At 33.8% G+C, this 12,648-nt stretch overlaps 1 protein-coding gene across 4 annotated transcripts in view; it reads right to left on the minus strand.

Annotated features, from left to right (window-relative positions):
* DCAF17 (DDB1 and CUL4 associated factor 17) overlaps positions 1 to 12,648 on the minus strand; it is a 34,827-nt gene that overhangs the window by 14,439 nt on the left and 7,740 nt on the right. For all 4 annotated transcript variants that reach the window (XR_009054995.1, XM_057743914.1, XM_057743913.1 and 1 more), the window contains exons 4-9: positions 12,031 to 12,167; positions 11,201 to 11,279; positions 10,117 to 10,206; positions 7,836 to 7,940; positions 7,430 to 7,535; positions 1,667 to 1,809 (exon numbers count right to left, since the gene is read on the minus strand). Coding sequence is in view for 3 of the 4 variants with exons in the window: in XM_057743914.1 (XP_057599897.1) it covers positions 1,667 to 1,809; positions 7,430 to 7,535; positions 7,836 to 7,940; positions 10,117 to 10,206; positions 11,201 to 11,279; positions 12,031 to 12,167 (660 nt within the window). In the remaining variant the exon portion in view is untranslated. The remainder of the gene's footprint in view (positions 1 to 1,666; positions 1,810 to 7,429; positions 7,536 to 7,835; positions 7,941 to 10,116; positions 10,207 to 11,200; positions 11,280 to 12,030; positions 12,168 to 12,648) is intronic.

Here is a 12,648-nt window from a genome sequence, read left to right on the forward strand (position 1 = left end):
CTCTCTTTGTATTAAATACTAGGCAGCATTATATCAGCCTCTGTAGTTTTTATTGTTTGCTCAAATGCCAGTTTAAAGTTCAGTTTAATAGAAAGCTATGAATCATTTTCTGAATTCTTCAGTTTGCCTACATATATGTTTTCGGGTTATCTACTTTTCTGACTGACAGGTGGGGAGGTAAGGCACACATGCATCACTAAGGCAGTATCACTGCAACAAAGTTACCCAGCAAAAGGACTGAAAACTTGCCTGGATTTAGCAATTATTTATGAATATATTGAAATACAGATCTGGCTAAATGTTATCATCAGTAATCCATACGAGGAGAGTACTTGATAGGCATGCTCGATGTGGATGTTGAAGAGCATCTTACACACACATAAAAGAATATGTATTATCAGTTCTCACATAATACGTACTAAATGTCCACAATGTGAACTGTGCAGGGTTTGACCGGATAGAAAAGTTCAGTGAAAAAGAGATGTGACAGGTCCTGGTAGCTGAAGGATGTCCACTACTTGGAGGCGAATAAACAAACCACAGCCTTGTGGGAAACAGTCCCCAGAGAATCCATTGTAAAAGAGGATGTCATTGGGCTGGGCCAAAAAGGAGCTGTCACATGTGATAGGTTAATGAGAAAATGGGAGGGAAGAATGCTCCTACAAACAAACAAACAAAAACAACTAGAGGACACTATACACAGGGTTCCCTGGTGGCCATGACCTCAAGGGAAACAGATAAGTGGACCCAAGAATGAGCAAATCTTCAGTGTAGTGAAAGGTGACCTGTGACTCTCAAAGCCACTGGGTCCAAGAGTGACTGATTGAGGAAGATTTTGGAAGAGGTGTGGAATAAGATGAGCCTGCCTCAGAAAAAGTTCATTTGATGTATCAAGAGGTTCCAGAAATAAAAATAAACTAAGTCAGTAATATAAAACCCCCCTCTTCTGTGCACTCACTCTTTTACACTTATCTCAATCACTGTACTTAATGGACTGCATCTTATTTATCTACACATTTGCTTTCTTTTGAGAGCGTAAGCAACTTGTGGGAAGGGAATGTGTTCCCAGCCATGTATGGCACACAGTAGGCCCTCAATGTCTGTTAAATGATAAATCAATGCCTAAATCATTTTTAAAAAGAAAATTTAAAAAACTAATTCAAGGGGTAAACATTTCTATTGTCTTGCCCTATACCCTTTCTTCCTATTTTGCCATATGTAACTTTAAAATATTCTTGAAAACTCAAAGTGTTTCAGTGCTTATACTGTGACCAACAGAGTTTTATCTGGTTTTAAGCAACAAACCATGAAGAAGCAGAACGAACAACACATCCCACCAGTAATTTCAGAGGCAGCCTGAACACACTCCATCGACGATTCCCACTATGGAGCTTCAGAGATGTTTTACATGGGATCAAGGAGATGGTACGGAAAAAAACTAACAAATTGTTGGTGCCCTAAGAATTTTAAAATGTTAATGTTTTAAATTCTGGGTAGTACACACAAGGTTTGCTATATTCTTTGTACTCTCCTGTACTTTACATTGTTCACAAATTATTAATACAGACAAAAAAGTAATTCTTGGGAATGTGGACCTATTAGAGAAGTAGGGAATAAAGAATTTCTGATATAAATTTACTACTCAAGTCTGCCCACCATGATTTACCAAGGAATTGTCCTTTAGGGCACAAATATGGAAAACGCCTTTCTGTTTCTTCTTATTAGGTGTGATGATGTAGTGCCAAGGATGGCCTCCAATTTGAAAAGCATTCTCCAGGGAGGACACCTCAAAGAGCAGTGGTGGTGTGTCTGCAGAGATGGGCAAAAGGAATTTATTAGCTCCTTTGTTCTGGTAGCCTTGGAACATTCATTAACGGAATTCAACCTTTCTTTGCATGCATTATCTATGAATTCCCACTAATGAAAAATTACTATGTTCAAGGAAATAAAATACAATCAGGAAAGAGGTTTATTGCAAAGAAAAGAAACCACTGGTAGGAAACAGCTGTTACATTATGAGTCAATTTTCTAGACATCCATTTTCAGGATATGTGTGACATGCAGCTGGATGGAGATAAAAAGTGGGCTGAAGGTGCTTATGATGGCAAAAAATGACACAGTACACCTAATAAAAACAGCTGCCATTTAATAAGCGCCTGCTATCTACAAGTCTCAGATATTATTTCCAACTCTCATAACAATCCAACAAGGTATCAGGTCTAATAATTCCTTCAAATGTGAGGAAGAGATCTTTCATATTCTAGACTAAGAGGTTATATCTAGCAAACTTTACAAGAGACGTGTTGCTTAAAGATTTCCACTTTAGACGTGATATTAGTCATAATGAAAGTAACCACTTAGGATGGGTCCTGTCACAGTGGAAGTTCTATCAAAGGACAGCCACCACTATTAGCATCACCATTAGACAAGTTAATTTTAAGGTAGTTTAGATACATCCAGTCAGTCACTGTCTTTTGAAGCTTGACACCAGAAAAGAACTGTTAGTGCTTCCAAGTTTTCTTCTTTGATGACAATTTTATATAGAGTATAACTGACTTACTTTTGGAGACATGCATAAATGGAAGGTACTGTTGCTTTTGAAGACCAAAATTCCTTTGGGGCAGCCCTTATGAAGGACCACGTGACCTATTTGGGAAGGTGGCTAACCTGAGTCCTTTGTTTACCCCTCTAACTTGAGAGTTTAATCTGGTTTATGAGGTCACCACTGTCAGTAAAGGGACTTGTCTGAGGGAGACCATTCACTCAAGAATCACATTTTACATATAGAAGTGTGTGCCTTATCAGGCCTCTCCATAAGGGCAACTTACTACTTAAAGCTACACAAAGGAGAAAAACAAACAAAGTGAGTTCATAAACTGACAATCTTGAGGAGAAAGAAGAGACAAGTATAAACATATCAAGTATATTTAAAATACCTTTTTTTTCAAAAAACCTTTTAAGAAAAGGGTAATATTCTTAATATATAAAGAGGTCTTTTTTTAAGTATTAAGAAAACTATGGAGCCAACAGAAAAATGAGCGAAGGACATCAGTCGGTACATTATGGAAGATACATAAACAACATGTGATAATACGGTGGCTACTAAATGATGGTGGATTAGGAAAAGAATTATAAGAAGAAAAAAATATAATTAGAGTTTGAACTGGGGGTTAAAAATTTAAGCAGGTATGTTGTAGAGAATATAAACTAGGAATTCAAAATGGAAAAAAAAATCAATGCAAAAGGATGTATTTAAAAAGAATTACTTTTCCTAGCAGTTGCTAAAAATGGCCCCAAAGCAGCAGCAGGACTTTGCTCACTACAACCCTGGTGGGTGCCTGTTAGCCCCAAGAGCCCAAATTTTGATCTCTAATACTACTCTCAATTGAAAGGGCCTAGGAGTTCTCAGAGAATGGCTGATTCCATGTATTGTGATTAGGAAATTTTAGGATCATTAATAATTACAGGAATATTCTTGTACTATTTATAATCACAGAAAATTAAAAACAAGCTAAATGTCCAAAGTAAACTAGTTATATAAACTTACAGTTCATGCATATAATGGTACATAAATCAAGTTCTTAAAACCTCAAGGAGTTTAGCGTGTACACAAATATACACAGGACCATTTGGGAAAGGCAACACAAGCACTGCATTCGAAAAATATCAGAAGAAATACAATGAAAACTAAGTTTTCCTTCCATCTGTATCCCTCAGAGGTAACTACTATTTATCAGTTTTGTGTGTATCCTTTCAGATATTTCAAGCAATCCGAAAGGATATGCTGATATATATACTTTTAATATATGCATATGAATACTTAACACAAATGAGGTTTTTTATATACATAGTTTTGCACTCTTTTTTTTTTTTTACTTACTAATATATATTGGAAATTTCTCTATACCAGTGCAAAAAGAATTCCTGTTTCTTTTTAACAATTAAGTTTATGACATAGCCAAATAAAGAATACTAATGTCACCTACTGATGTACACACTGTTTCCAATCTTTTGCTGTTAAAAACAATGTTGTAATTGTACATTTGTCACTTTGTACACACATACATTTGGGATAAACTTCCCCAAATGGAATTGCTCAAGGAATACATGCAATTAAGATTTTGAAACATATTGATAATTGTCCTCCACAAGGGATGCCTAACCATAAATGAAAGCACTTCTATCCTTTCACCAAACCTCTTACCTAACTGTTTGATATTTGAGAATTTGAAAAGAAGTATCTTATGATAGTGTTAACTTGCATTTCTCTTATCAGTGACATTTTGTCCTCCCCTGGTTAAAAATCATTTATATTTCCTCTTCTTTTGAACAATATCCTTTGCTCATTTTGTTGTTGTTATGTTGTCACTTTTTCTTATTGGTCTGTAGAACTCATATATAATGAGGAAATTACCACTTTATAGCATATGTTGCAAATATGTCCCATTTGGTTTTTGATTTTTAAGTTGGTTTGTGTGTGTGCTTTTATTTTTGTTTTTACCATGCAGCACTTTATGTAGCCAAATTTATCAATCCCTTCTTTAATGGCTCTGGGTTTGTGTCAGAAAGGTCTTCTCAATTCTGAGATAAAAAGATTCTCCAAGTTTTCTTAGAGAAAAGAAATACACTTTGTAATATACTAACATTTAAAAGTGGATTAGGCTACAGATATATGCAATAATATGCAATGAATCTCAAAAATAATATGATGAGTGAAACAAGCCAGACAAAACAGTACGTATCATATGCTTCCATTTATACGAAACCCGAGAAAACTAGAGTGAAAGAAAGCTGGTTCATTGATTGCCTAAGGCTGTGGGGATGGGGAGGAACTGACTGGAAAGGGCACAGGGAACATTTTGGAGTGAAGAAAAGATTCTAAATCTTGACTGTAGTAGTGGTTTCATGGATATAAACATTTGGTAAAATTCAAACTGTACAGCTAAAATAGGTGCATTTCACTGCTTATAAATTATACTTCAACAGAGTTGTTTTTTAAAAAATATTTTTTAATTTTAGAATTATTTATTTATTTATTTATTTATTTATTTGGCTGCACCGTTTAGCTTGTGGGATTTTAGTTCCCTGACCAAGGACTGAATCTGGCTCCCAGCAGTGGAAGCACAGAGTCCTAACCACTGGACTGCCAGGGAATTCCCTTTATTTTATTTTATTTATTTAGTATTATTTTTTCCTTAAAAAGCAAATTATGAAAGAATATTCACAGAATGATTGCTTTTTTCGTTTCAGACATATACACATTATAAGATTACCAGAAAAATACACTGAAGTGATAACAGTTAATTCCATGCAGGAGGACTGTGTTTTAAACTTTATTTTGTTTATCATTATTTCTTAATTCTTCTGCAATGAAAACGAATTACTTTTCATTAAAAAGAAGTTATTTAAAGTGAATATTATTTTGTGTAGACCTTAATGACCCCGAAAAACAAAACTGAAGAAATAAGATTTCAGTCAATACAGTTTGAAAAAATACTTAAAGTTTCCAATATAATATGCTACTTTTCTAAGCTAAATGCCCAACAATCGCTGTATTGTTTTACAATGCCATGTGATTTCACAGATAATATTTTCAAATGTTATTACTTTAAAGTTGATAAAAGTGAGGCTCAGAGAGATTAAGTAATCCGCTCACTATCATAACCACCAGTTAGTAGTGGAATTTCACTCTTACTATTAGGCAGACCAAGATTGTGACCCCAAATCCAGTCTTCTCTCTACAAACAGGGACCAAAATGACAGCACAATCAAAGGCTCTATAAGCTTTCTTTATCACCCTGTTATTTGTTTTACTTGCTTATCATCTGCATTTCAATGAGAACAATGCTACCATTTGGAGAAACTCTCTTCAAAATAATACATTGTAGTTACCACTGGAGCCTGCAGTTCTAAAATTCTTAATAGATTCCTGCTAGTGTATTTGTACCAAGTATAGGAGGTATTGCTGAGGCTGAGTTTTCACAAAACTGCCTAATTCAGCTTGTTCAAGGCATCTAAAAACTTGAGTAATTTTTAAAATATTTATTTTGAGTTTCTTGGATAATTGGCTATACTGGGCTCTCTCAGTTTTCAGTTTGTCATTTACTAATAAAAAGAACATCTCTTCCTTAAAAAACTACAAATAGAACTACCATATGATCCAGTAATCCCACTCCTGGGCATATACCCAAAGAAAACCATAATCCCCAAAGAAACTTGTACCATAATGTTTATTGCAGCACTCTTTACAATAGCCAGGACACGGAAGCAACCGAAATGCCCATCAACAAATGAATGGATACAGAAGATGTGTCATATATATACAATGGAATATTACTCAGCTATAAAAAGGGATGAGATGGAGCTATATGTAATGAGGTGGATAGAACTACAATCTGTCATACATAGTGAAGTAAGTCAGAAAGAGAAAGACAAATATTGTATGCTAACTCACATATACGGAATCTAAAAATGGTACTGATGAACTCAGTGACAAGAACAAGGAAGCAGATACAGAGAATGGACTGGAGAACTCGAGGTATGGGAGGGGACGGGGGGTGAAGGGGAAACTGAGAAGAAGCGAGAGAGTAGCACAGACATATATATACTACCAACTGTAAAATAGTCAGTGGGAAGTTGTTGTATAACAAAGGGAGTCCAACTCGAGGATGGAAGATGCCTTAGAGGACTGGGGCAGGGAGGGTGGGGGGGACTCGAGGGGGGGGCGTCAAGGAAGGGAGGGAATATGGGGATATGTGTATAAAAACAGTTGATTGAACCTGGTGTACCCTGCAAAAAAAAAAAAGAACATCTCCTTTCTCACAATTAAATCTTTCATTTGTTTCTTGACCTGTTGATGATGTAATGTTAAATAATGACAGAAAAAAATTAGTTTTATTTTGACCCATATTATTAGAAAAACCTTTGGAGTTTCACCTAAATATGTGATGTTTATTGGTTAGAAGTAAAAGGAAATGTCCTCAAATGACTGAATGCTTCTTAATGAACTAAGAATAAAGATAAATATTAGGATAAAATATATTTTCTTTTTAAATTTATTCATGATTTTTGCATCTATCTGCATTAAATAATCCTTGTATTGCTGAGATGAACTCTGGTCAGTCATGGTTTTTCTAACACACATTGCTCAATTTGAGTAGCAGTTGATTTCTTTTTAATAAACTAAAAGTAACTTGCCAAAGGTCACAGATTTCTGGCCAAGCAAGGTCCAGCATCCCCAGGCCTTTGTTTCAATGAATAACAGATTTTTGTGAATGCCTATTCAAAAGCAAGGAATACTCTGCATAAGAGTAAAATGAGCTGAATTTATAATTAAATTATGAAAAAACATTTGGATGATTACAATTAATAACTATAAATATGACCTCTTAATTTTTAAGGTGAAAAAAGTACTATATAGTAGCCATACCTGTGATTTTAATATTACAAGGAATGCCAAAAGGAGCCTCTCCTACAGTTCCAGTAGTCCCACCCCATCTGCATGCACACCCTAAGTCAAGTTTCTGTTGCATGAACTAAAAACAAAACAAAACAAAACAAAAATGGTGGCTTTAGCACCTACTTATTTGCTGTCTGGAGAGAGAAAAAAATCAAATTCACATGTATATGAGAGGAAATGTCTATTTACTTAAGGGCCTTTCTATTTCTCTTCCCACCCCTCTTTTAAAAGTTACTTTGTCTCTCTGTATTTATACAGTTTTGCAGAGTTGAAATCTACACAAGCACCTCACTTTAAAAACACCTCATTAAAGAAAATCATACCTGAGTCCAAATCTCAAGTTAATTTTAATATGACAAACTTCAGTTTTCTCTACCTGTTCAGTGATGGCTTGGAAGCTATAAAGTCTGACCAGTCCCGAGTTGTACATCACAATCAGTATTCCGTGAGACAAGGTGGCATCTGTAACATTCCCGAAAATCTGAGGGGAAAGGTAGATATCACCTGAGAAAAGACCAGAAGGCCAGTCCTCCAAGTTTTCACAGTGGCTTGTCCATCTGTTTAATATTCAGGTCACCACCACAACACTGCTGCCTAACATTATAACTTAATTATAATGTAGAAACTTGAAGCTAAAGTGTTATTGGGGTGGATGGTAACCCACCGGAGTCTCAGACTGAGGCACTAATGGGAGTATGACACACACCCCTCAAAATAATGCAGCAGCATTCATTTGCTTTGCAGTTTTGTCAACATCTTTTAATAACAAATCCTTTTCCTCACGGACATAGGTGTAAACTGAGTCCGCTTAATTCTACCACGCACGATATGCATGACTGAATAAATACAGGGACCTATTCTTTATAAAACATTATTTATAAAGGGACATTTTTAAGCTAGAGGTAAAATGATTGGGTCTAAGAAAGTAATTTTAATAAAAAATAGCCAACTTGAGAATTTTATCATTACCTTGTTCTTTAAATATCTAATACTGTTAAAACCCAACATGTTCAAGACCAAATACATACAGAGACATTTAGCCTAGTTGACCTTGAGTAAGGCTTTGGCTCACTGTTCCCACTCTGTCTCTGTTCTATGCACTGGACCCTGTCATGGTGCTCCACAGAGCTCTGATAAAGAACTTGATTCTGTGCCTATTTTCATATTTAACAAAAGCCAACCAAAATAGGCAAATACTCATAGCAATGAAAGAACAAGTAGAAATTAAGTGAAAATCTGTTTCTGTTCCTACTCAAGACAAATCACTTAGTGAAGATTTACTACCCCAACAAATAGCTCAAAGTACATTCTGAGCCTGGCCCCTGGGTAGCCTTATTACACATGGTAAGTGAAAGACATACTTCAATTTCAAATAACCATAATCAAAATCAAATCCTTCAAGTAATCATCTTGAACATGTAAGAATAAATAGAAACAATTTACGACTTTGCTAAGTGTTCATTCCTGTCGTAGACTGTAATAAGTATACACAATTACTTAATCCACAAGCACAAAGAGACAATTACATTCATGAGTTGTGCTTTTTTGTCATCTCTTAAAAGGACAATCATGGTTTGCTTTGTTCTTAACTAGCCTATGACTTTTTATTCCCTGATCCTCGTTCCCCATTTAGAAAGGAGGATTTGTGTAATTCAAATGTATTTTCAAATAATGAGTGCTATAATAAAGTAGCCACTCTATTTTAAAATTTGGTTTAATCTCTGGGGTCAAATCTAAGTTCAAGTTCCAGCTTCTCCATTTACTACCTCTAGGATTTTGGTAGCTGCTTAACCTCCTAGTTAAATACTTCATACGTTACACTATTATTATATGTTGTAAAATATTCAAAGTGCCCAGTACAAAACAAACAATTAATAAATAATTAACATCATTCTTTAGGTTTTATGCAGTTTAGTATATTATGCTTATATAAATTTTTAAAAATACATTCATCCTGTTTGCTTATGAGTATTAGTGGACCCTCAGGATCTGGCCTCGATAATACTTCAGGTGCTTAATTAAAGACTAGTAGAATAGAGCAATAAATAACTATTCACCCAGACTAAGTAACAACTTTTTTAAAGGAAACTAGAAAACTATAGATTCTTTTACTCAAAGGAAATATGTCCTTTCTTTCTTCCCATATAACCATCCCACAAATCAAGAATAATGGCAAAAGCAATAAAACCCAACACTGAATGAGCTGAAGAACTTACATATTTAATTATAAGACTTGTTTATATATCATAAAACACGTTTTAGATCTATACTTTGCAATTAAAATGAGGCACTTTGTTGCAGCTTTTCACCTTTCTTTAATGATCATTTTAACAAGCTTTGGAATATTCCCTCTGAAAAAAACCACTTTACTCATTTCATAATTTTATAAAACAGTGCTTTGTTAATGACCATGGGTACTCAACTCTATTCACTTGAGAAGCATAAAAACATGCAGAAAGATGAAGGGATGATTAGACCCTCTTCCCACAACAAATGTTCTCATGTATCTTGATATGAAATAAACTAAATCAGCAAGCTTTGTACAGTCAAGGGAACATTTCCAATCCAAACACCTAATCAACAAATAATTAAACAATGACATTACAGCTTACTGTCAAAAAATTAATATTATAATTAAATCAGAAACGAAGTCTTACCTTTTTGTTGATCTCCAGAATTCCTATGAGTGAAAAAGGTAGAACGTGGAACACTGCAAGGTACAGCAAAACAGGCTGTTGAATGCCTGCCTATAAGGAAAGACTAAAATCACAGGTGGCTCTCAAGAGCATTTTAAAACCACTGTTCTCTTACTGACCACCAGTGGGGCAAGGGAAGCAGGGAGGGACAATACAGCAGTAGGGGATTAAGAGGTACAAATTATTATGTATAAAACAAGCTACAAGAATATACTGTACAACATGGGGAATAAAGCCAATATTTTAATAACTATAAATGAAGTATAACCTTTAAAAATCATGCATCACTATATTGTACACCTATGACATAATATTGTACATCAACTACACTTCTATAAAATTTTTTTAATTAAAAAAATAAAAACATTCTGTTTTCATGAATTGAAAACATCCCTCTATCTACACTGCAGAGTTACTTAAACAGGAAGGCCTGTTTATGTCTGCTAAACCTTTAGCCCTTCAGACGTTACAAAATGCACATACACACAAAAGTATATAAAAGTAACCATAACAGTAAACATTTCTTAACAACAAAATATATTTTACAAAAACATACTTTATATACTGTATAACAAAATATATTTATACACTATATAATAGATTATGTTACAATATAAATATATTATATTATATTATTATACAATATAGTTTATATTATAAATTGGAATTCTAATAATCAAGAGTCTAATCAAAAGACACAGAGTTAGCATGGTCATATCCTTTAGAATAACAAAACAGCATTACACTGACACGTGTAAATGAAATAGAAAAATATCAATGATTAAAACTTGAGTGATTTCCCTGCTTGAAGAAGATGGCTCCTTTACTTTGAAGAATAAAGGTTCAGCCAATTCCTTTCTGCTATGGAATATAAAACAATTTGTTGTACTTCCCCTGGGTGGCTTGAAGGGAATTTCTTAAATTTGTGGTAAACAACTTTTATAGCATGCTTCAGCAATCAAAGATCATTAGTTCTTTCACAACAAATTTTCAGACAAATTCCCCTGGAAACAAATTATTTTACTGAATGTTTAAAGATGTCTACCTGCCGGGCCACTGCTGAGCCTTTGTTCTGGGCTGACTTGACTGCAATGACTTCTTGAGGAGTGTCCCAGCTCAAGTATCTTTTAAAAAAATAAAGAGAAGTTTATTCATTTGGCTCAGTTTACTTATACTTAAGATAAAAATATAATAGATATTTTATAAATGAACAGTTTTCAGTTACTTAAATTATAGAAGTGAAGTAATTTATTTTAGAAACAAATAAATAACTAAAAGAATTCCCTTTAGATCCTTATTCCTATTTTTAAATATACATATATATAATTTTAATCCTTCTAGATTCTCAGTGAATAAAAATTGTGTTTGATCTGTCAGTATTCAAAACTTAGAAAACAAAAAACCATTCCTGATTTAAAATGAAAGTTACAAAAAGCATTGAAAATCTTACATTCACATTTTGCATGCACATATTCATTCCAAAAATTTATATAAAATTTATAAAACCATTAAAAATTAACAGTTCTTAGGTTATATTAGGTAGGTAACTTAACTGCAACAGGCTAGCCTTCAGAAAAATCTACCATAAAATACATCCTACATATAAAATACTATTTGTAAAAAGTAAATTTTTTTTAAAAGGGTATCTGCCAACACCAGAGGTTAGTTACTTATGAGGAATACAAAGATAAATGATTAAGGGTCTCCATCCTCAGATCTTCAAAAGTAGTCATGAGGAGAGAAAAACAGAATAGGTTTATAAACTGAGATCTATGCATATAATGGAAAACTTAAAAAAAAAATCTTGACATATCCTGGGACACAAGTCTCAATTTTTCATAACAAAATTTTAAATAATAGACTCACAGTTAATACCTGAATTTGCAATATGAAGCAAGATATATTTTCTCAAGGACTTTTCCTGTAGTTGCTGATATACGAAGTAGCCAATTATGAGCAGTCAGTGCTATGAGTGAGGATTTATAATCTGATGGATTGGGAAGCATTTCTCCCTTAAAAAAGAAAAGGTGTAAAACTGAAACTGCTTGGTCATAATCAATCTGCAGTAACCCATATCCAAAGAAAATAGCTAAAACACTTAAACAGTCAAATAAGTAAATTAAAAAAGAAAAATTAACGTACAAATAAAGAATCAAGACAAGGAAAGATTAAAATTGTAATTGTTTTCATCATTAATTTATTGAGTTTATTCACATAGAGTGCTTAAATAGTACCTGAAATAATTGATTATTACTGATTATTAATCATTAAGTATTCAACAAATGTTAGCCAATCATCATCATAATAACAACACTAATAGGAGCACCACTAAGGATGCTGCTGTGACAGCAACGATAACAATAACAGTTCTTAAAACCATGTATAATAGCATGAGCGATTACGAGTCATCTGCTAGAATAGATGTTTCTTTATTCCAAGACTTGTTTTCCTTTTGATAGAAGTCAAAATGGCAAAAGAGCAAATTATCCCATT

Source organism: Hippopotamus amphibius, chromosome 8 (genome assembly GCF_030028045.1).
Source record: "Hippopotamus amphibius kiboko isolate mHipAmp2 chromosome 8, mHipAmp2.hap2, whole genome shotgun sequence".
Classification (NCBI taxonomy): domain Eukaryota; kingdom Metazoa; phylum Chordata; class Mammalia; order Artiodactyla; family Hippopotamidae; genus Hippopotamus; species Hippopotamus amphibius.